Source organism: Dicentrarchus labrax, unplaced genomic scaffold, assembly GCF_905237075.1.
Source record: "Dicentrarchus labrax unplaced genomic scaffold, dlabrax2021, whole genome shotgun sequence".
Lineage (NCBI taxonomy): Eukaryota > Metazoa > Chordata > Actinopteri > Moronidae > Dicentrarchus > Dicentrarchus labrax.
Window position 1 is genome coordinate 14459875 of NW_026136717.1, and position 22156 is coordinate 14482030.

Sequence of the window (22156 nt, forward strand, 5' to 3'; positions counted from 1 at the left end):
TCTACATTGATTTTCTTCATTTCTTAGTCAGGGCTTTTTCTTCATCAGTCCGCTTGATGTCCAGATCCTTTAACTACAATCCATATATGAAACTAGACTTTAGAGAAGGAGTAATATCCAGAAGAGAGGACTTAGATTCAGTGGTCTCAAAACCCTCTACTGGATATATTTCTATCATCCCACAATGTCAAACTTATAGAAATTAGAAAACATCTGTCATCTGATAAAGCAGCAAAATGATTCTGTTAATATAAAGTCAAGCTAGGTTAGTTTTTTGGGGGGGTTGGTAGGAAGAACCAGTGTTATTCTCAAAATGGAAATATTCTTGTTATATAAAAACTATTTATCTCTGGGAAAGGAAAGATCTGTAGGCATCCGTTGTCCTATTGAACTCACTCTCCGGCAAGGTAATGTGGCCTCCTTTGAACATGAGTTCCTTCCTTTTCTTAGACTTCACATGGACGTCCTCACCATCATCTAGAACCAGGTTCATGCATTCATTGAAACCAATGATGCAGCCCTCTATGTTCACCTGTTCACGCGTTCACGCAACCATCTTGCAGTTTCTTATCCTGCCAGCAGTTCCCTAAAAGGCTACTTTTCTAAAATTGTTCTTTTTATATATTTTTTGTTTGTCAGATCCATGTATAAATAAGCTTTTTATATAATATATCTACTATAATTCATCAATTAGAACTAGAAATTAGAATTAGTTGAACTTGTGTTTCCTTATTACAGATTTCCATATTTAAATTATATTTGTCATCTCTGCTGCCTCATGCAAATTATCTTCACATAAATGACATTGACACTTCTAGTGACTGATCAGATAATGACCTTCGGCTGCATCTCATGATACCTCAATGGCTAATAAATACTTGACAGTATTTAAAACTCTATGATATCTATGTATTTTAATGCATTATGGGTTGTATCCAACTTTTAAATCCAATACATACTAATGAAACTCTTTCCCCACCTTTCAGACTCTCTCCTCCACACAAATTACAGCCAGCAACGCAGTTTAGCGTCACTGACGACCGTCAAAATAAAAGTCTTCCTCAGAGAAATAAAATAATTGAAACAAACGCATTCATTTTGAAACCCGAAATAAAAATATAAATAAATTCACAGGCAGAGCAGACCCATTGTTTTAATGCCGTGTACAATTACCACTGTTTTTTTTTTTTTTTATGATTTGGCAACGCAACGATGTACTTTTATTTCTTTAAAAAGCAAAAGGATGTGGGCTGTGGTTTGGGACGGATGTTGTGGAGCTTGATGCAGCCGCTGACTTAAAGGCACGGTGTTTGTTACCTTGAAGAGGAAAGTCCCAAACAACTCAACAGTCATCATGGTCCGTGAAGTGGAGAACCTGGTAAGTCTTGTTTACTTATTTATTTTTAGCTCTTATTGTTTATAAATGTTAGGAGCCAGTGTTGGAATAAATAAATACATTTATTTCAGTGTTTTAACTACAGTTTTCAGGTAGTTGTACTTTACTCGAGTATTTCCACTTCTTCCACTTTTTTTACTCCACAACATTTATTTTATAGCTTTAGTTACTTTACAGATTTATATTATTACACACAATATAAATAAACTAATGAGGGTTCGAGCTGTGCGTAAAAAACTAAACACCTACTTTCTTATGATACCAAAAAAAAAAAAAGGTGGAGGTGTATTCCTGTTTCAGTCTCTTAAAACCTGGTTGCAGTGTTTTAGGGCGGGTTTCTGGTTGTTGCAATCAGCGACCACGTGATGAGCGGTAAAGTCTCACACCCACGGAAAGAGATCATTATTTATTTATCTCCACCTCTAATGTTGCATATGTGAGAGACACTCACAAAGTTCGGGGTTATAACTTCTTAATGTTCCGTCCCTAGGTCATTACAGTCTGTATTACTCTATATTATTAAGTGTCCTGAAGATACATCGTGTAAAACCTTCATAACTTTATTCTTATTTCTTTTCACCATGGCATATAACTATTTGAATCCTTCAGAATTATTTTCTTGCAATATTGTGTGACTTTATTTCCAAGTTGGACATAAAATATGTGAGTAAATTTCCAAATATAAGAGTTCAGGTTAGTCAACTATCTGTTTTCATTTTCTGTAGGCTGAGTTCAAGGCCATCCTGAAGGAAGCCGGAGACAAGCTGGTGGTTGTGGACTTCACAGCCTCTTGGTGTGGCCCCTGTCATAGGATTGGCCCAGTATTTGTAGTAAGTTAATAATTTTTAAATAATTGGGAAAAGGAAAGGGCTGGGAAACCACTTGATGTCTGTATGAATTAGGGGAGAAAAAGAGACAGGTACGCTCGATGATGAGCAAGAAAAGGAATCTTGACTAGAATCATTTTTAAGCTAAAAAAAACATGTTTTTAGAAGGAAAATGTAATGGCTGTACATAACTTGAATAAATAATACAACTGAGGTTTTCTCCTGTTAGACTTTTTTAAAATGAGGAACTGAAATGAATATATTGTACATCTGTGTGTAATGCCTCGGTGCTCATTGATTAACCGTCTTGCAGGAACAGTCGTCAAAGCCTGAGAACAAGAATGTGATTTTCCTGAAGGTGGACGTAGATGAGGCTTCGGTAAGTGTGTTTTTTAACCACAACTGCTGCCCGTACAGAGATGTCAACACACACCATTACACATACAGTGACCTGCCAAAATACTGAAAGCAATGTGAACTAGTCATGAAATCCATTTCCCCAGGCCATGTGGAACCACAGCTGGCTCATGTGACCAAAGGGCAGAGTTTTCTGTCTCAGTGCTACAACATTGTGAAATGAGAGTAAACCTTGCTTGATGTTTAAAATCTGGGATAAAAAAATCAAAATGAATGTGTGAGCCTTTTTAACATTAACAGAAGAGGGAGACCACTGATATGGTGGCTTATTGTAACCACATGCGGTAACCCTCTGACACACATTGTGATATAAGGACTATGTTTACATATGTAGGGCATCCAGCTGTTGGCTGCAGGTAGTATCTGATCTGTGAAGCTGTTAACATGAACCTTGAAACCCTCTTTGATTCTCCCTGGAGAGACTGTATGAGCATGTTATACCTCCCACTACATTCCTGTTACATTCCCAAACAAGTAACCTTAAGAACCCAGTTCATAATCTTACCTTTAAAGTTATTCTGAACCAGTTAAGTTAAAATACTTTGGACCTAAAATCCTGCTACTTGGAGCTGTTCAAAGAACATGTTTACAGAATTACCTGGATAAATTTGCAGCCATAACGTCAACCTATTGCTTTGTGGAGTACCATTTCATTTGGCATTATGGCCATCGCCGTGTTGGTCTGTTGCAGCCAGCAGCAGGACTGCGCTCATTGGTTGCGCCTGGGATCAACTCATAGTTGCAGGAAACAATGGCAGCCCGCTCACACACTTGTCTTGTCTTGTTACACATTAACAGAACACTAAAATATTTTTCTGAAAAGATCTGAGGAGAGAAATAGGCAAAGCAATAAAACAACACAAAAACAGTTTCAGTTTCATCGGAGTTTCGTGCTTTTTGCTGGACACATTCACTGAGAATGACTCATGAGGAAGCCACACCCGAAAGCATACCTCGCTTTGTTGTCTGTTTTACTCTAAATGTGATCATAGTGATACAAAATGAACATGGTCAAATGCTGCGTGGAAGAAGACCATAAACTAGCTATTAAGACCATAAATTCGTTAGGAAACTGTTTACTTCTAAGACCCAGAAGCTCTGTCCGCTATTTACTTACTGTCAGTGGTTTAAACAAATAAAACCTGCAGGTTTGTACTCATGTTCTACTAAACAGAAAACAGTGACAACCAATAATTCGGGTCAGGTACTGTAGGAAACACAGAAGGCTAAAAGGGAGAGGCTCAGGTGTCCTCATCAAACTAGTCATAATAGTTTCCTGTTTGTCTGGTATCTGGATGACTTTGCATGAAACAAGTCTGGCAGAGTTCCCATCAGTGCACATGCAGTTTTATAGTCCCGCATTTAAAAGCTGGCTCTACTGCTTACTTGAGGGGAGGCTACACACATTCCTGGCTTAAGTGTGTAATTATATTTTTAATATCTTAAATTCACACTCACAGAAAGTCTTGACCTTACAGTTCATACTTCACACATGTATTGGTCTTTTTGGCTTGTGCATGTTAGTTTGAGCAGAGTGTTGTTTTTGACTCCATCTCACTGTTGTTCCCTTTGCTCTTTTTTCAGGATGTGAGTTCATCCTGCCAAATACGTTCCATGCCCACTTTCCACTTCTACAAGAATGGAGTGAAGGTAAGGATTGCATGAACATAGCTAATATTCTGTGTATTGTGCTGCTTTATTTACACGTTCAGCAGAAGATGAAGATGCAATCCATAATGTATTTCTAGAAAGGCCACATCCCCCAAAAATGTTTGTGGTCTGTAAAACCAAAACAATTAAGTAAAGAGAGAAAAGGCTGCGTAGAGCTGCTGAATTTGGTTCACATAGCCCAGCCCATGTTGCTCTGTAGTCCCTGTGACTCCATTATTTTACAGTTCTCCGATTGTAAAATTGTGTAGCTATTACACACCAAATAAAATAAAAAAGTTTTAAGTTTTAACATTGCGTCAACTAAAATATGAGTCATACTTAATGTCCTGGTGCCTCTTTCAATATATTTTCTCAAACTCAAAGCCAGCTATAGATTCTAAATCCAAAAAAGGAAAAGTATTTAAGGAAAATAAAGACCAGATTAATTTGCTTTCACCACCAACGCTGCTGATTAAAAGCTGTTTTAACTGTCTGTCTGTTCTGTCTTTCAGGTTTTCGAGTTCTCTGGTGCTGACGAGCCAACACTGGTGAAAAAACTGGAAGAGTTGAGAACATAAAAACCACAGTAGCCACCGCTGCCCTCTGTACACACTGTATGTACAGTAACTATCCGGTCTTCTGTTCCACACAGGAAATAATAATTCATTCCACTCATGTAATTGGTGACATACTATAGTCCTGTCAGTTTAGTCTATGTATTGACTGTCTTAACAACAGATTGAAATGTAATTAAAACCTGATGACTACTTTTTAATTCTGATTGATATAAGAAATTGGCTTTGATCTAAACTAACTTTGTTTGTTACATTATGTGTACAACATTGTGGATTTAATAAATGAAGATAAAATACAGGTACTTTGTACTCTCTTGATTCACATTTGATTTCATAACCTGCGTCTACTGTTGAGGTGCAAATTCATGTTCAAAGTAAAGAAATGAAATGGCCGCCAAACTTTGAAAATCCTCTTAGATTAACTTCTTGCAGAGGGGTTGTTCTGCCTTTTTAAATGTGCCATAACACTTTCTATCCATCGAGAACGCGCTGTTGGCTTGTTATATTTCCACTGTAACTAGTTGTGCTAATAGTGTGGTGAAACTTCTGTAAAGGTTTCCCCTAAATATTGCAATAGCTGGCTGTATTTCTTCATCACAGATATATGAAAAGGTCTCAAAGATAGTAGACCAGAATCAAACCGGGTCCAGAACATGTACATAAAGGGAGAGCAAATTGGGTCTGTTCCTGGTAACATTTTAGTTACAAGTTAAATTATAATAACCTGTGTCATACGCAGACAGTTGTTGACGGGTTCTGTTCAAAACTTCATCTAAAATACACGAACTCCAAACTCTTAACTCTGGTGTTCCCTGAGATGCAACTGCAGTGCACAATCTAGATGTTAGACCACGTTCAAGAGGATCCCAATCTAAAAGTCACTCAATCCAACCAACCTTCTGGGGAAAGATGGGAAGGAAACAAAATGCTTTTTGACCAGACTGTGCCCTTGGAAATACCTAAAGAACTGGGATTTAGGTATTTCATATTCTCTGACAAAGTACCCTGAACCCTAACTGGAAAGTAGAGTCTACTAATGAGGGTGGAAACAGCCTTATTGAACACAACAGATAACAAAGTGAGTGCCTGTTTAAAGTGCGACCTAAACTGGGTCCATATCCTCAGTGAGCCATTCCCAATTGGGTGGACTGTGGCTTTTTTGCTGGAAGGTAGTGGTGCACGTACAGCTGATGGTAAGGACACTGGGGATAAGAGCAAACTGTTCCAGCCTCAGGACTCTTGAACGATTACACCCTTGACATGACGAATAAAGAACACAGACAACCAAGAATGACGTCTTGCAACATACTTGTTTAGTTTTTTTCCACTAACCACCAGAATGCAGTACAATAACATACTTGTTGTCCCCCACTAACAGAATGTATTACAACATCCAGGCATATGCAGTTTCTCCTGCTGATCAAAGCACTTTTGGATCAGATAAAAACAGAAAGAAATCCTTGTTAATTCTTCCAACGTAGAGGATTTCAGGGGGTAAATGGATGAACATCTGAAAACCACAAGGGTCTGTTCTTAAAACCCTTCTCTCACATTTACATCAATAATTTAGTAGCTGCACTTAAATCCATGTTTGCTTTGGATTCAGATTTCATTTCCGAATATTCATCACTGTGGTACAATATAAAGTAAACTGAAAGGGCCTTAATTAAGGTGGCCTCTGTGCTTTCAGCTGATTTTGAAGCCTCCATAATCGTGTCACCATATTGGACACTGGGCCAAGACAAAGAGTTCAGGGAGGCAACTTAATTCAGGGCATGGTTGCAAGTGTAACCTGTTTGTTATACTGGGTGTGGTGAAAACATAACAAACACTATACAAAGAGATAATCTGAGGACACAATTACAGATCCTTCCTGTTCATCTTAATGACCATTGTCCTCAGGATTTCTGAACAGTCTCTTTAATCACTCACTCAATCAAATCAAAGAATCAATAACTAATGGTGCACACACTGTAAGCAAGCGTCCCCTTTGGATCAAACTCCGAGTAGTACCTCAAACCTGGGAAGTGATCTGTTTTTGTGTTTATTCTAGGATAATACACAGTGCAGCAAAATATAGACAATGGTCTTTAAAGAATAATTATCTGCCCAATACAAGGTTTAATGAGAGGAGTGACTCATGTGCCAATCAGAAAGGATGACACCCAGAATAACAAACTTATAAAAGGAGGGAGCAGACTGTGCTCAGGGCCCCTGATACGGCGGAGCTTTTCGAGTGAAGCGGATCGGACCCACAGCTGTGTTGAGGACAACTCTTGCTTTAATGTCCTTTCTCAAAATAACGAACACGACACAAAATATAAGTTCTAATTTATTGATTTAGATAAACCTTTAAGTTGCAAACAGTATTTTGTGTTGAGTTGTGTTGAACGTAAAATTAGAAGTTAACAACTTTGGTAAAAACATTTGTTTTTAGAGTGAAGTAGGTACATTTATAGCTGGGTTCAAACAGTCAACAGGTGAATCACTAAACATTAGTTACACCCAATAAATGTTTTTGCCTCTTTATATTCTGTGTAAGTGGGTGTTTCTGTGTCACAAGATTGCCTGTATAAGAAGATTAGGCAGTACATGGTGGTGACTCTGGGGCTGCTAATCCACTGCCTGTTTGTTTCGATTTCACCGCATATGCATTTGCAGCCATGGGAAAAGTGACGAGAGTGCTGCATCTCTGCGGCACAGCTGGCTGCTTGCCTTTACTCAGAGCGCCCCCTGCTGGTGGTAACACGGGTATTGCAGATTTTTTTTTTTTTAATTCCATGTTGTAATACAGACTAGTGTGCATGGGCGGGGATGAGGTCAGCTAAAACAGTAGGACCTTATAACATCACACACGATGATGAATGGATAAAACATTTAGTCTAAAATGTCAATGTCAGTAGTAAGTAATGCCCAACGCAATGTCCTAGACCTCAATGTGATCTGATCAACAGTCCAAACCTCCACCACTTTTAATGATAAAAAATAGACAAAAGCAAAAAATATTTGGCTTTTTTTTTTTTGCTTAAATTATGACTTAAATGATTAATTGGGTTTAAAAATTGGATGTGGTTGATTTTTCTGTCAATTCAGCGTGAGAATGAGGTTTTTGTTCAATATTTAACTTATATATGAACATATTTGCAATTTATTTGGTTAAAAAAGAGACTTTTAGCACGTAGGCATCATACTGTCTCGCATATTGATAACAGTTGAGAAAATAAGATTCATGGCAGTGAATGAAAGAAGCTGAAGAAAAATGTACTTGTGAATTAATAGTTTCATTCACCGGTTATTGTTGCTCAAATGTTGAATGTTTCCCTGTTTCTCTTCTCTATTCTGTGACATTGAACCAAGTGGAAGTACTTTTTACACATTTGTTACACATAGTCATCGCAGTGCTACACCTACAACTGAGCTGTGAGACCTAGCAGAGACCACAATAAATGAACCAATGAATGAATTTGTGTCTTTATCAATGCCAGCAAAAACCCACACTGCGCTTCTTTATCACACTGATGATCCAGCCAGAGAAGATAGTAAAAGCAGCAAAGGGATCATTCATTGTTTTTATTGATAGGTACAACATTAAGACAATAAAAGGGGCATCTTGTGACATAATGTTAACAAAGTACACTGTTCATGAACAAGCAACAATAAAGACAATTATTTTTTCTATCTCTGTGTGCCCTGCTGCAGCTAGCATTCCTCTACACGTCCTCGGCCGATATTGCGGTTCATTTAATATCGTTCAATACTATTCTTGCATACACCTTTGTCAGACAGAGGAGACGGTCTGTAGACATCTCCTTTACATTTACCGTGTACATATACAATCTATACATACAATCTATATTAACAGTAGATTAACAAAAAGTGCTGTAAATTCATGCTACAGTGCTGTGCTAAATCAAGACCTACAAGTACGCTTTTTTCTGCCTCGAAAAGTCTGAAAATAATATTTGTTGAACTTCTGGTGAAACTAAAGAAAACACATTTCTTTCTGCTCATTTCCTTAAAAAAAAAAAAAAAAATCATGGTTATGACAAAGAAAGTCTTCTTTAATAAGTCACCCAACCAGGCTCAAATCAATTCATTCTGATCAGTGAACTTTTACTGATTCCTCAAGTTAATTTAACTAATTAAAACTGTTTTTTCTTTCAGAGCAATTAAATAAAACTCCATGTGATGCTACAGTTTAATGTGTATAATCGTCGTAAACATTAATCTCGTACAACACATTGAACAAGTAAGTTTACCGATGCATTCTACTGTATCTACATTATACAGTCAAAATACTAAAAAGTACAAAAAATAGTTTATGCTTCAGGAGACGCATGAGAACCGACGATGTCGATGGAGACACAATGTAAAAACATCAGTGGTATAAAAGTCGTCCCAAATAAGGCAAAAACAATAACTTTCCCTTATGATGCATGACGTCAAATCAAAGCTCCACTCAACAAAGATATGAGAGAAAATAAAATAAAGTGCCTATAAGTTAAGATGAAATTAGAGGTTTCAGAACAGGGTTGTTGTTGTTGTTGTTGTCAGTGTGTCGGGGGTGTGATGGCAGGTGGAAGTGTCCTCGGGTGTACTGGAGCTCAGCGCAGTGAGTTGGTGGTCATACAGTCACACAGAGCCCTCCTCTCCGCCCTCAGCACCAGCGTCTCCGTCTGCAACGGACAAAACAACACGTCACCGTATGGAGCTGAACATTTTTACAGTTTCAGTTTGATTCATTTGCTAAAGTAGTCCAAAGTCCAGACCGGAGAGACTCTGAGTTGGTAAAAAAATGTTTTAAAAAGTTGTCTTCACATTAACTGAACTATGCTCTATTTGTGAGGAACACTGCAGACGCTACAAAAATATCCTCCAACACTTTCATCTGTTTTTATTTACAGATAAAGACGCTGGAACTGAGCATCAGTCGAAGATAATGCAGCACTCTGTTTGGTAAAGATATAAAACGTTATTTCTTAGTTAATTAATGAGTTTAAACCTTTAGTTTGGACATTGGAAGGTATTTGGAAATTCAGACATTTTTATATAACATGAGAATTTTTATCAAAAGTGTGGTCCACAGACTGAGTGGTGATTTAATGGGTTAGTGCATTATAATTAATTAGTTACATAATATTGTAAATGATTTTTATATAATGAAAAATATTTCAGAAAGCTTTGATCTTTCTAACAAGGTTAGATGTGAAAGTGTATTATTAATATAATATTTATAACTACGCCAGCAGTTTCACACCACATCTGTAATTGCTTTCAGCTGTTTTGTTGTTGTTGTTTTTTTGTATTTTTGTTTGTATTTTTTTAAGTAAAGATTACAAAACTACCTCTTTCTTCTCAACTTCAATTTTTAAAAACCTAACCAGGGACGAGGGCAGGAAATTAGCTTCAGCTAGACACCTTATAGACGTCTGTTTCATTGCTTCTCCCTGTGAAAACACGTTGATCTGTCCTCGTTGAATAAACTCAACAAATAAACACCTTGCAGCCGGTACAAAAAAATATATAATAAAATACATAAAACATAAGATATAAACAAATAAAACATATACTAAAAGATCATGTATGTAAAATGACAGCATGTCATAAAGCCTCCAGTCTATCCAGCCATTATAATCCAACCCAATAATCAAAGACAAAGTCACCACCATCACACACCAATTGTTATATGAAAGACTCATCAGCTGGTGAATCATGAGCGTTTAACACTTTGATAGGATGAGACATGGAAGAATTTCTGCCTCTGACAAGGAAATGATATGATTTCATCAGACTTCACCTACCCTGGCATCGAGGTTGAAAGCGGTCTTCTTTAGATCTTGCAGTGCCCTCTGCATAAACTCAAACGCGTGACAGTCCACACATGGGCGACCTGGAAATAAGAGCAAAGAATATTATTACATTGGGGTTTTTTCTTGGTTGAATTCATTATTTTGTGTGGATTTTTATTCATTTCAAAGCAGATTCCCTTGTTGTAAACCTCACAGCGAGCCTCGGGACAGTGCCCGCGGTGGCCACAAGTACGCTGAGTATCACAGGATGATGGGTAAATATTAAGAAGCACAAGTACAGTCAGTCATGGACGTGACTCAGAGATGTCAGTTAGCTACACAGCAATATTTACCTAAGGTCAGCTAATATTAGCCACCAGAAGATCGTGGTCATCCTGAACCACGCTCTAGCAGCAGTAGAGTTTATTTAAATAAGAGAAAATGTGTTTTATTGCTTCTGAATCCAACTTTTTTTTTATGTGTAATAAGCAGATTGTGTTATATTCCTCTTACAATCCACACAGTCTAACTTTAGGAAGCTGTTTGTGTTGTTTTTATTCATTCACTAAGGAGCTTTTACATTTTGGTGTAAATGTTATTTCAGGAGCTTTTTCCATCTTGACAGTAGTAAATATAACTTGATTTTTTTATCACCAATGGTGGCTACAAAACAAAAGCACTGGTATTTGTGTTTAAATCTCCACATTGTTTGAACCAGTAGAGATGATAAAATGGGTCTTAAAGTAGCAATGTAGGCCCATTTTCATGTTGTGATGTATCCACCAACTAGGATGACCTACAATTCCCAGTAAGAAACCTCCGTGGGGACCTGCTTATCACTACAGACTATGAAAACATCACTATATCACACAGATTTCCCACCTAACCTGCACTGAAAAGACAGGAAAAATAAAATCCCAACCACATATTTAAATCCACCTACTTTCGGCAGGGATGACAGTCCCAGTCTCCTGGTCCGCATCAGCAGCACCGAGAGAGAGGAGCTGGACCGCCAGGAGCAGCACCGCTGCCTGCAGATATCCACTGGATGCCATACTGATGGTGATCTATTACCTTTTTAAAATTAGAAATAAAAAAAATTACAGGTGTGTGGCTTGCAGAAATACAACAACGGGAAATGTCCTACACGGCCGCCAGTCACTGAAATAACACAATCTGAAGGGCTTTGTTTGGAAAATAGTCCAGTTTTCATCGGTAAAGATTAGTGTGTGATTAAAAATACAACCTACACAGAAGATTTACTGTTTATTTAACAACCCTGTATGTCAACCCACCGTGAATCAGTCGATGATGTTTTGCAGAGCACCAGATCAGCGCAAGATGCCCACCTAGGGTTGTTTTATGTAGATCCGGGGAGCGCGCATGCGCGTGGATCATCTAATATTTGCTTTGGGGACCAGATTCAAGACTTCCGGTGACAACATTCAAAATAAAGGTCTTGATAAACCACCAATTAATTCATACATCTTTGTGTTTTAATATAATATCGAAGTGAATAAATACTTTTTCTGCACTGACGCACACCATGAGGCACTAGTATTTCCTTTTTAATAATAATAATCTAGTTTTCTTTACTCTTTTCAGATTAAGATACAAAACATTCAGTTTATAATATATATATATGTTGTAGATTGAAAAAGGATACCCACTTTATATATTATACTTTATATATGCTTACATGCTAATACATAAGTAATAATTTATTATTTATTTAATGTATAACACTCAACATAATATATAGTATGTACATACATTATACTTTATTATAATACTATATTTGTACTGAAGTAAATCAAGTATAATGTTTTTACATTGCAGTACTTGAGTACTGTTCATCATAATATGTAGATTAATATCCTTTGTGCGTATTTTTAAAGAGATAATTCAATGTTTCTACTTTTTTTTGCAGTAATATTTTGAGACATCACAAAACTACACTGAATTATTTCAACGTAAAGGAAAACACAGCCACTTTTAATACACTTATACCTGTTTAATGAAGGCAGTGCCTCTCCAACACATGGTCTCTAGATCAGGTCATAAACAGTGCTGCATATTTACATTTAATTGCCACAACACACTGAACCTGGGGCTTTTGTGGGGCTGTGTAGTGCAAATAATAAATATAAGCATATTTATATCATAAATGACTCACTTTATTTTGAAAAGAATTAGCTAAGTGAGAAACCTTTCTGTCGGTTACTTTATTCTGAAAAACAACCTTGTTCTAAACAAAGATATGTCACAGCCCACAGTATTAAAAGAGAGATTACATCTTGTTTCTTGTTTTTATAAACTTTTAATTGTTCAGTGTTTATGAATGAATGACCCCCCCCCTCTCTCGGGGTGTGGGCGGGGTCCTGACTGTTTTCTTTAGGTAGCCCGTTAAAATGCCCGAACTCAAAACACTTCTTTTTCCAAGATGGCGTCGATGAAGGACAGCGACACCGGCCTGTGGCTTCACAACAAACTGGGATCCACGGACGAACTCTGGACGCCTCCGAGCATCGCCTCCCTCCTCACCGTGTCCGTAATCGACAACATACGGCTGTGCTTTTCGAGCCTGTCGCCGCCGGTGAAGCTCAAACTGCTGCTCGGGATGCTGCACCTTCCCCGGCGGACCGTTGACGAGGTGGGTTGCTAAGCGTTAGCTGATAGCCGTTAGCTTTTGATACGACAGGTAAGGTACGCTTTTAACTCGCACAGTAGAGTTTTAAAAATTATAAAATAAAAAAATAAATTAAAAAAAAGAGCTAGAATCTCCTTGCTGTTGCTGTAAGTGTTTTCGGACTCTCTGTGAGTTTTCCAGTCCCGCTTTTAAATCTATTTAGTTCGCGTTAGCTTGCTGTCTCTTAACAGTTGGGCGACGGTTGGGGAGGAAAAAAAAAAAAACGTTAACTAACGGTTGAAACTGCACGTTGGTGCACGTTACTCCTGCGCGTGACCCTGCCGTTGCTAGAGAACAACATTTTATACGGATTAATTTAACGTTAGCTCGTTAAATTGCGGGGTTTTTTTAGTTGTTTTTTTTTTTTAATTCCAGCCGTGGTTCAGCAGCTACAACGGGAAACATTAGCCCAGCGTTTCTCGCACAGACATGATGGTGGGATGGGCACAGGGAGAGCTGGAGGGCGGTACCAGCATCCACTACCGACACATCAGTTGTACGGCGGCCGTGAACGTTACACAGCCGTCAGACAGTGTTATTAAAACACAACACAAGCTGACCTGAGGTTGTTTTAGTGTCTACTCCTTCAAATATTATTAGATCAGGATCAGACAAGGCATTGGAAGAAGTAGAAATAATAATAATAATGTATGTAGGAGATATAATTAATATTATATATGAGAGTTTGTAATTTTATGTATATTATATGACAATATGTAGAAAATAAGACGTTCAAAATGTGTTTAGTACAACAGAAGTGTGATGATAAGTATTAATAATGCTAAATAGGTGTGGTAAAGAACAGTATGCAGTAGTGGTCGACCGATATGGGATTGTCAGTGGCCGATATTGAAACAAAAGACAGTTCGATTCTATTCTACAGGATATTCAGATATATGTTTACAGCACGATGCATGAAAGTTAAAGTACAGGGCTTCGAAACTAACTTTTACTCCAACTTCACAAAGCTCACAAGGCTTTAACATCGTTCCACACCAACAAGGCTGTCTGCTCATGTGTCCCTGCTGGTGCCCTTTGTCTCAAAATGCCATTTTCAGTCAGCCCGATTAATAGGCCTATTACTAATATACCGTATAATTGCAGTACTAATGAGTAAACCAAAGTATTGCACATTAATCAGAGTATTGCACATTAAAAAAAACACTTTAATGACTGATGAATGAGTGTCTGACGCTCTGAGGGAGGAGTTGATAATATTGTTTTAGTCTAACTAGTAGTGGAATGACCATTGTAAACAGACTCCTGTTGAAAAGTTTGTTTTGCATTATCACTGTTAGATTAATGTGAGTATAGCTCAGTTATCATTAAGATGTCCTTTTTTATAAAATACTTTTTCAGCCATGTACGCCCCAAACAGTGCAAAACATCTTTGTTATTTAAAAAAAGCTTATATAAAGAGGTAGATACGGGGTCTGATTTATGAATATAATCACTTCAGTTATTTTAAATGTTTAGAAATTATTATGGGAAATTATTTCATAGAAAACTCATTTTTTTGTCACCATGCAATAACACTAAGACAGTTGCATTGAACTGACTCTTTTTAATAAGTTGCACTGGCAGTTTAGTGAAACATGAGCTTCACTGAGGGTCTTTATCAGTGATCAAACTGTTCTCCAGAGGTTTTACTGCAGTTAACAATTACATTGTAAATATAAAATCTCTGTTCAGTGTGTTCACAGAGACAGTGCAGTATTTTGTAAAGTAAGCAAAGTATTTCTCGTGCAGTCAACAGGTGGCTCTCGTGCACCTTTTTACAAGTCGGTGCTAGAAAATCAGTAGAAAGGTGACTCATCCTATTTGTAACCTCCTTGTTGTCTCAGCTGTAAATTCTGTAACCCACTCTGGACTTTACTATTGGCTACATTTCATATGTGTAAATGTAAACAAGCTTGTTTACAAAAGTTGACAGATGGCTAACAAATCCTGTGACATGATCTCACCACGAGTTACAGATTAAGTAAAAATTTAGTCTTTGTGAGTAATCACATGTACAAATTGATAGCATCAATCATTTAGAGCTTGTTATATATTTGTTGCAATTCTACAACACTGGGTGAAACAAAAACAGGCTTCTTGCCCCCCAAAAATTTTTTTTTTTATTTCTACCTTTGTTGTGTTCTGGTAAAAGTTGACTTTTTATAAAAGTTTTATTTTTTAATATGTAGTTAATTATAATGTATAATTTAGTTGGATTTATATTTCTTTTAGCATGATAAGTAGAGAGCATAAAAAGTTTTAAAGGAATTATAAAAGTATCCTATCAAGGGAAATTCAGCAGCATCAAGCAATATATGCAAGGCAAGCCAAACCCATGGAATTGTGGGTGAGAAAAGTAATTTTTTTTGTTTTTTTTGTTTCTTCACAAGGGTATTTTCAGGAAAAAGAGCCAAATTTAAACTTGGATTGTCAGGTGATGTTGGGGGATTCAAAGTTTGCTTCCACACACCAGAAAGGTCAGAACTAGAAAATGTATGCAGACAACTACTTCACCTGTGTTCCATTATTAGTGAAACTCCTTGATCGGGAATTCATTACGATGGGGAACAGCCAGGCAGGTGCGCCTACCCTACTGTAATTTTTAAAAGGGAAGAGGTTAAAAAAAAGGGGGGGGTGAAGCTTTTGCGTTAGGGGGGGGGGGATCCCAAATATCTGTGCTGTCAAATGGTATGGCAACAGGGCCGTCACACATCCTTTGCTTGAACTGAACCTGTGCAGAAGATTCAACGCTGGGACAAAGCCACCAGAACCTACATTGAAGTTGAGAGGCCTTACATTGTTGGTGCCTATGTCATCTTTTCTTTTTTCAATCCCTATTTGTACATCTTCGGCACACCATCATCCCTCGCTGTGGTCAATGTATTGCCCCCCTCAAACAGGGACGGCAAAGCTCTCAAGATGTCTAGCAAAGAGACAATGAACAGGGAGACAGTTTCAGGCACAGCTAGCATCCCCTCTCATCCTGGTAAACACAAACACTTCAACTCCAAAGAGAGGACGACCATCTTCAGGCAAAGGGAGCCCAGCATCACAGACAGTGACATCAGAAAGCCCTCTGAATGCTCAGAAGAGACCATCCAAGAGATGTGCACACCTTTACATTGGATGTACCAAAGGACCTAGTTGCACATTTCCCAGTGAAGACAGGGAGGGACGCTGCAGACACTGCAAATAAAGGATACACCAACACCAATGCAGCAAGTGTGATGTTTTCCTTTTTTTTTTGAGGGGAAAAAATTTTTTTGGGACTTTCACTAACAATGAAAGTCAGTCATGAAAAAGAAAAAAAAAGTTGCCAGAAAAAAAATAAAAGATAAATTTTTATCCTGTTTAATATTTTTTTAAATTAATGACTTCATAAAAATATGACTAATGTGTGATTATTATTCATGTTATATACCTTTATGGGGCTAAGTAAGCAATCAACCCCTGCAAATTAACATGTAGATTGTTTAATTGTTGTTCAGACAACATAAAAAAAAAAAAATTTGCTCCCACCTAACCCAAATGTTGCAATATTTATAATATTTCTCTAAAAATTAATAAAAAATTTTTTTTTTTAAAACTCTTTAATTTCTGCATCAAAGGCCTACTATAACAACATCTGAAAGGTAAAATAATTTTTTTTAAAGGTTTTTCTATATTTGGGTCTTACAGGGTTAAGTAAAAATTTAGTCTTTGTGAGTAATCACTGTACAAATTGATGTCAACAAAAAATGACACAAAACAGGTCTTGCTTCTTAAAAGTGACTTTTTATATTTTAATATTGTTAATTATAATGTATTTTAGATATTTATAGATATATACATTTATTTATTTATTTATTTAATGAAAAGCTTCAGTGAATGACAATAGTATAATTATAGTTTGTTAATTAGTAATAACTTATTGATTGTGAACCATTCAGGCAGCGTAAGATGTTCATCCTTTGTTTCACTAACACCGTCTTCCTCTCTCGCCAGATGAAGGAGGCCCTGTCAGAGATTATCCAGCTGGCTACAGTGGATTCAGAGCCCTGGGTGCTGATGGTTGCAGACATCCTCAAGTCCTTCCCAGAGACTGGCTCTCTCAATCTGGATTTGGAGGAACAGAATCCCAATGTGCAGGATATTCTGGGAGAGCTCCGGGAGAAAGGTAGGAAATGTGTGATATGTGTTTATTTTATACCCGTTTAGCTGTTTTAGCCCCTCGCTGACATTAACGACACACTATTACTGACTTATTGTAAATATAGTAGAGTGGTATACATGATTGAATTTAACAAATAAGAACTGCTCGTTAATTGCATTTGGGCCTATATGTACATGTGGATATCCACATAATGTGCTGTTACTAAGATGCATGTAATTCATATGTACTTATATGAGCATCTGGCCTTATTTAGTTTTGTGTAAGGTGGGATTTTATGGAGCAGGTGGGCATACATTTGAATTATTTTAATTGCATGTAAAGAGTGTAAATACACCGTAGTTGTATAGATTCCTTGTTGAGATAGGAAATGTATTTTTCCTCTTTAATATGCACCAAATGATAGCCAGTTAATCTCTTACCCTCCTCTCTCAGTGAGCGAGTGCGAGGCGTCTGCCATGCTTCCTCTGGAGTGCCAGTACCTGAACAAGAGTGCGTTAACCACTCTGGTGGGACCCCTGACACCCCCAGTCAAACATTTCCAGCTGAAGAGGAAGCCCAAGAGTGCAACCCTCAGAGCAGAGCTGCTACAGAAATGTAAGTTACTTTAAACTTCAACTAATACATACACACACTGTCTTTCTCACCAGGAATAGTGTTGTTCTTATCTTCTGTGGCTTGTAGCATTTTGTCACAGTTGTGTTTGTTGATTATTTATTTATGTGTGTTTACAACCCAGAAGGACTGGGAGCATAAAACTGTGATGTCAAAGTTAAAATATAAAAAAACACAATTGTGCCTTTTTTATTTAAATCCTGTTGTATGTACCTTTCTATGTTAGCCACAGAGACAGCCCAACAGCTGAAAAAGACAGCCGGAGTGCCTTTTCACGCCAAAGGAAGAGGATTGGTCAAAAAGATTGACACTACGAGTGAGTTGAAGACCAATAAATGCACCCACATGTCTACTCTTTTCAAAGTGTTATCATTCTGGCAATGAAGGTACCATCGTTAATTTATATCAGTCAAAAGTTTGATACTTTAAGAAATGATAGAAAAGAAACTTCTCACTTCCGTCACTGTTACTGATGCATGTATCAATATTTGCATCACAGCTCCTCTCAAGGGGATCCCGAAGGCCCCGTTCCGCAGCCCCACTGCCCCCAGTATGTTCAGCCCTCCCAGTAACCGCACACCTATTGCCCCTGCACGGACGCCCCTGCGTAAGGAGAGGGGAGTCAAGGTAATGTCAGATTTGTGTGGTTGTGTTTTATTGTCATTTAATTCTTGCATACATTTGTGTGTTTGACGTTTGGTTTTTCCTCTCCTTTTCAGCTGTTAGACATTTCAGAGCTGGATATGGTCGGAGCTGGAAGAGAAGCCAAGAGGAGAAGAAAGACATTGGGTAATTATATTTCCAGTCCTCCGTCACTCCCAGGACACCATCAACTTATTAGTGAAGAAAGTGTGTAATTATACTGAAACATGCTTGCTGTTTTCTTCTGCTGTAGAAACGGAGGCCGGAGAGAAAGCAGCCAAAGAAGAAGCAGCAGTGGTGGAAAACACCACACCCGACTACGCTGCCGGCCTCGTCTCTGCACAGGTACTCCAATATCGTACCCCTCCCTTATCTTCTGTCTTGCTCAGTTTTTCTGTTGCTGTCATAACAAATAATGCTTTGTTTTTCCTCTTTTCAGAAACTGGGGGCATTGAACGAGAATCCTCTGCCGTCAACCAGCTACCTACCAGCCACACCCAGTATGGTTCCCTCCTCCTCTTACATTCCCAGCTCGGAGGCACAGCCAGGTTAGACAAATAGCATTGTATTGTTCACTCAGAGGATTCAATGCAGTGCTTTCATACACGGCTCAGTTCAAGGAGGCGAAGACCCTGCAGGCATCATGTCAATCTCACAATGTCTTTTCTTCACCCACCTCCTCTAAAGCGAACGCTGGTGGTTCGGGGCGGGACACGCTGCAGTCGGCTCGCCAACCAGAGGAGTCTGCAACAGCGGGCGCTGGCGCCACCGCCACTTTACCAGGCCAGTACAAACAGAGGACGATGTACAACGCGAGTAACACAGCTAATCCGGCAACCCCCACGTCCCCCAGCACGCCAGCCTCTACCCCCGCCAGCAACGGGCCCCCAGCAGCTGCGACTGCCAGCCAGCCCGAAACCCCCACCCAGCCTCCCAGCACGCCTCAGACACCAACCCCGACACCAACCCCGACAGCACCACAGCCCCAGCCCAAAAAGAATCTGTCACTCACGGTAAGGTGGAGATGGAGAGCGTGTGTAGCTGAAAATCACAAACATTATGTAAACTCCTCTTTCTATGTAGTTTAAGTTCTATGTATTTAAGTCGTCAGTGTTCTCCTCAGCCAGCTAAATTCTCTGCTGTGTTTCTGCTACTCAGAGAGACCAGATGTACGCTGCTCAGGAGATGTTCAAGACGGCCAACAAGGTCACCAGACCAGAGAAGGCCCTCATCCTGGGCTTCATGGCTGGATCCAGAGGTACAGGAATAATCTGGAAAGCTGCCTAATGATGAAAATGATTAAATAGAACAGCTTTCTCTTAAAAAAACACAAAACGAATTTCTAACTTGTGTAAATCTTCTGCCTTTGTAATCTCATCTTCCTCTCAATGCCTGGTCCTTACTGAGTGACTGACACGCGTTGTTGAAATGATATTTATCTTGTCGTTATAGTCACCGTGACAGGTTAGGGTTTGTTTACAGTCCCGTTTTACTCTTTTACAAATGAACCACAACTCACAAATTCTGAAGCACATTACTGGTCAGTTACTGAAGAAAATCGTAGTTTTAGTATTTCCGGTAAATACAGAGATTATCGATTAATCTGTCGATTATTTTTACGATTTAATCGACTAGTTGTTTGGTCCAGAAAATGTCAGAAAGTGGTGAAAGATTTGATCAGTTTCCCAAAACTTGGAGGTGAAGTGTCTTGTTTTTTCCACAACCCAAAGATATCATCAGTCATCAGAACACAGAAAATATTCACATTTGAGAAGCTTTTTATTTCCAACATGACTCGCAACAATTAATCGATTATCAGAATAGTTTAGATGAAATAATTAAATTAATTTAAAAGTTGACAGCTTATCGCGTAATCGTTGCAGCTCTATAAATCTGTCTGAGTCATGTCATTTTTGAAGAGTTCATTCATTGAATTAAATGAAAATAATAGCATACACAGTCATAATCACAGTAATTTACTAATGATTCCTAAACACACACATACAGAAACCCTGTAGAACCAATAATAACCAGTCTGATTCCTCCTGTCTGTCTTACAGAGAACCCGTGCCCGGAGCAGGGGGACATCATCCAGATCAAGCTGAGCGAACACACGGAGGTCCTGCCCAAAGCCGACGGCACCGGCAGCACCACTATGCTGGTGGACACAGTCTTCGAAATGAACTACTCCACAGGACAGTGGACCCGCCTCAAGAAATACAAACCCATCACCAATACCTCCTGAGCACTCAGAATCACTAACCCCAAAATATTTCTTATCCACTTAAAAAAAAAACAAAAAAAAACATGTTTACACACATACAAGTATTTGCATACACATTTGGGCCAAATCAAGCACTGGGCGGGTGAGGGATCGTCAAGGAGAGAAAGGTCCTCCCTTCTCCTGCACCGCCAAAATGCAGGACTCTTTGAAGAATATTTCTGTACTTTTTGTTTGATTGTTTCCCATACCTCTTTTATTGTTTCTGTTTTTAAGTCACCTCCGATTCCTGAATGATGCTGTGGTCAGGAGGGGTGAGAGAGAGAGAGACTTATACGAGTCTGAGCAAAAAAAAAAACCCTTTCAACATTTGTACTCTGAGGTACAAGCATGTCTCGTGTCTAGAGCGACGAAAAAAGACGAGCTGTCTGTATTTTTCTGTATGAATGTGACGTTTCGCAGCTTATCTTCGACCTTTTAGAAACAGAATCATGATTTGTGAGACGCACGAGAAAGAGAACAATAATCGTATCATCGTAGAGGTGACCAAAAGCGAGCGGTGAGTAGTTCTCAATGCTGTCAAAGCTCTGTTTAGAGCCTTCTGGTAGATGTTTAATAATTTTTCATCCTTTTTTCAAAAGAAGGGAAGAAAATAAAGTGACAACAGACTCCAGGAGGCCTTTCTTATCTTTCTTACCAACTTTTAAGGTTTTTTTGGGGGGAAGGCTGAGCTTTTTGTGTGCCTCCTCCCTCAATACATTTACATTACAGCGGAATAATCACATGCTGACCAGTGTATTAAATTCCTCATGCATCAACATGAAGAGAGACCCTTTGTAGCAGGTTCACATCAGCATTTTGGCCCAAATGGGACTAAACTGTGTCCTTGTGATCACACTTACCTGCTGGGTTTAAAGGTCTAGTTCAGACCAGAACTAGTCCCACACATAACCCCTGATAAAACAACATCCTGGTGGATTTTTTATGTTTCTTTGTGCAGATGAAACAAGATAAAAAATGTGTTCATTAGAGAGCTGTAGAGCATCTGGTCGGTGGATTTGTTACCTTTTTGTCAAAGCCAAGCAAGCTGTTTCCCTGTTTCTAGTCTTTGTGCTAAGTTAAGCTGTAGCTTTATATTTACCACAAAGACATAAGTTGTATCGATCCTCTCATCCAAGTCTCCGC

General features: G+C 38.5%; 3 protein-coding genes across 3 annotated transcripts; 2 read left to right on the forward strand and 1 right to left on the reverse strand.

Moving 5' to 3' along the window:
* Nucleotides 1-1236: 1236 nt before the first annotated feature.
* Nucleotides 1237-5163, forward strand: LOC127379178 (thioredoxin-like). Its single transcript, XM_051428458.1, has 5 exons — nucleotides 1237-1378; nucleotides 2122-2226; nucleotides 2537-2602; nucleotides 4225-4290; nucleotides 4803-5163. The coding sequence occupies exons 1-5, from the start codon at nucleotides 1355-1357 to the stop codon at nucleotides 4866-4868; spliced, it is 327 nt and encodes a 108-aa protein (XP_051284418.1). The 5' UTR covers nucleotides 1237-1354; the 3' UTR covers nucleotides 4869-5163.
* A 3257-nt stretch (nucleotides 5164-8420) lies between these two features.
* Nucleotides 8421-12108, reverse strand: cunh4orf48 (chromosome unknown C4orf48 homolog). The gene is made up of 4 exons (XM_051428459.1): nucleotides 11950-12108; nucleotides 11598-11728; nucleotides 10667-10755; nucleotides 8421-9541 (listed from the first exon to the last, which is right to left on the reverse strand). Exons 2-4 carry the CDS (start codon nucleotides 11707-11709, stop codon nucleotides 9470-9472), a joined length of 273 nt encoding a protein of 90 aa, XP_051284419.1. The 5' UTR covers nucleotides 11710-11728; nucleotides 11950-12108; the 3' UTR covers nucleotides 8421-9469.
* An 894-nt stretch (nucleotides 12109-13002) lies between these two features.
* On the forward strand, nucleotides 13003-21644 carry nelfa (negative elongation factor complex member A). Its single transcript, XM_051428455.1, has 11 exons — nucleotides 13003-13307; nucleotides 17328-17499; nucleotides 17929-18090; nucleotides 18335-18424; nucleotides 18608-18735; nucleotides 18828-18897; nucleotides 19004-19095; nucleotides 19190-19298; nucleotides 19438-19763; nucleotides 19909-20008; nucleotides 20811-21644. The coding sequence occupies exons 1-11, from the start codon at nucleotides 13098-13100 to the stop codon at nucleotides 20993-20995; spliced, it is 1644 nt and encodes a 547-aa protein (XP_051284415.1). The 5' UTR covers nucleotides 13003-13097; the 3' UTR covers nucleotides 20996-21644.
* The last annotated feature ends 512 nt before the right edge of the window (nucleotides 21645-22156 follow it).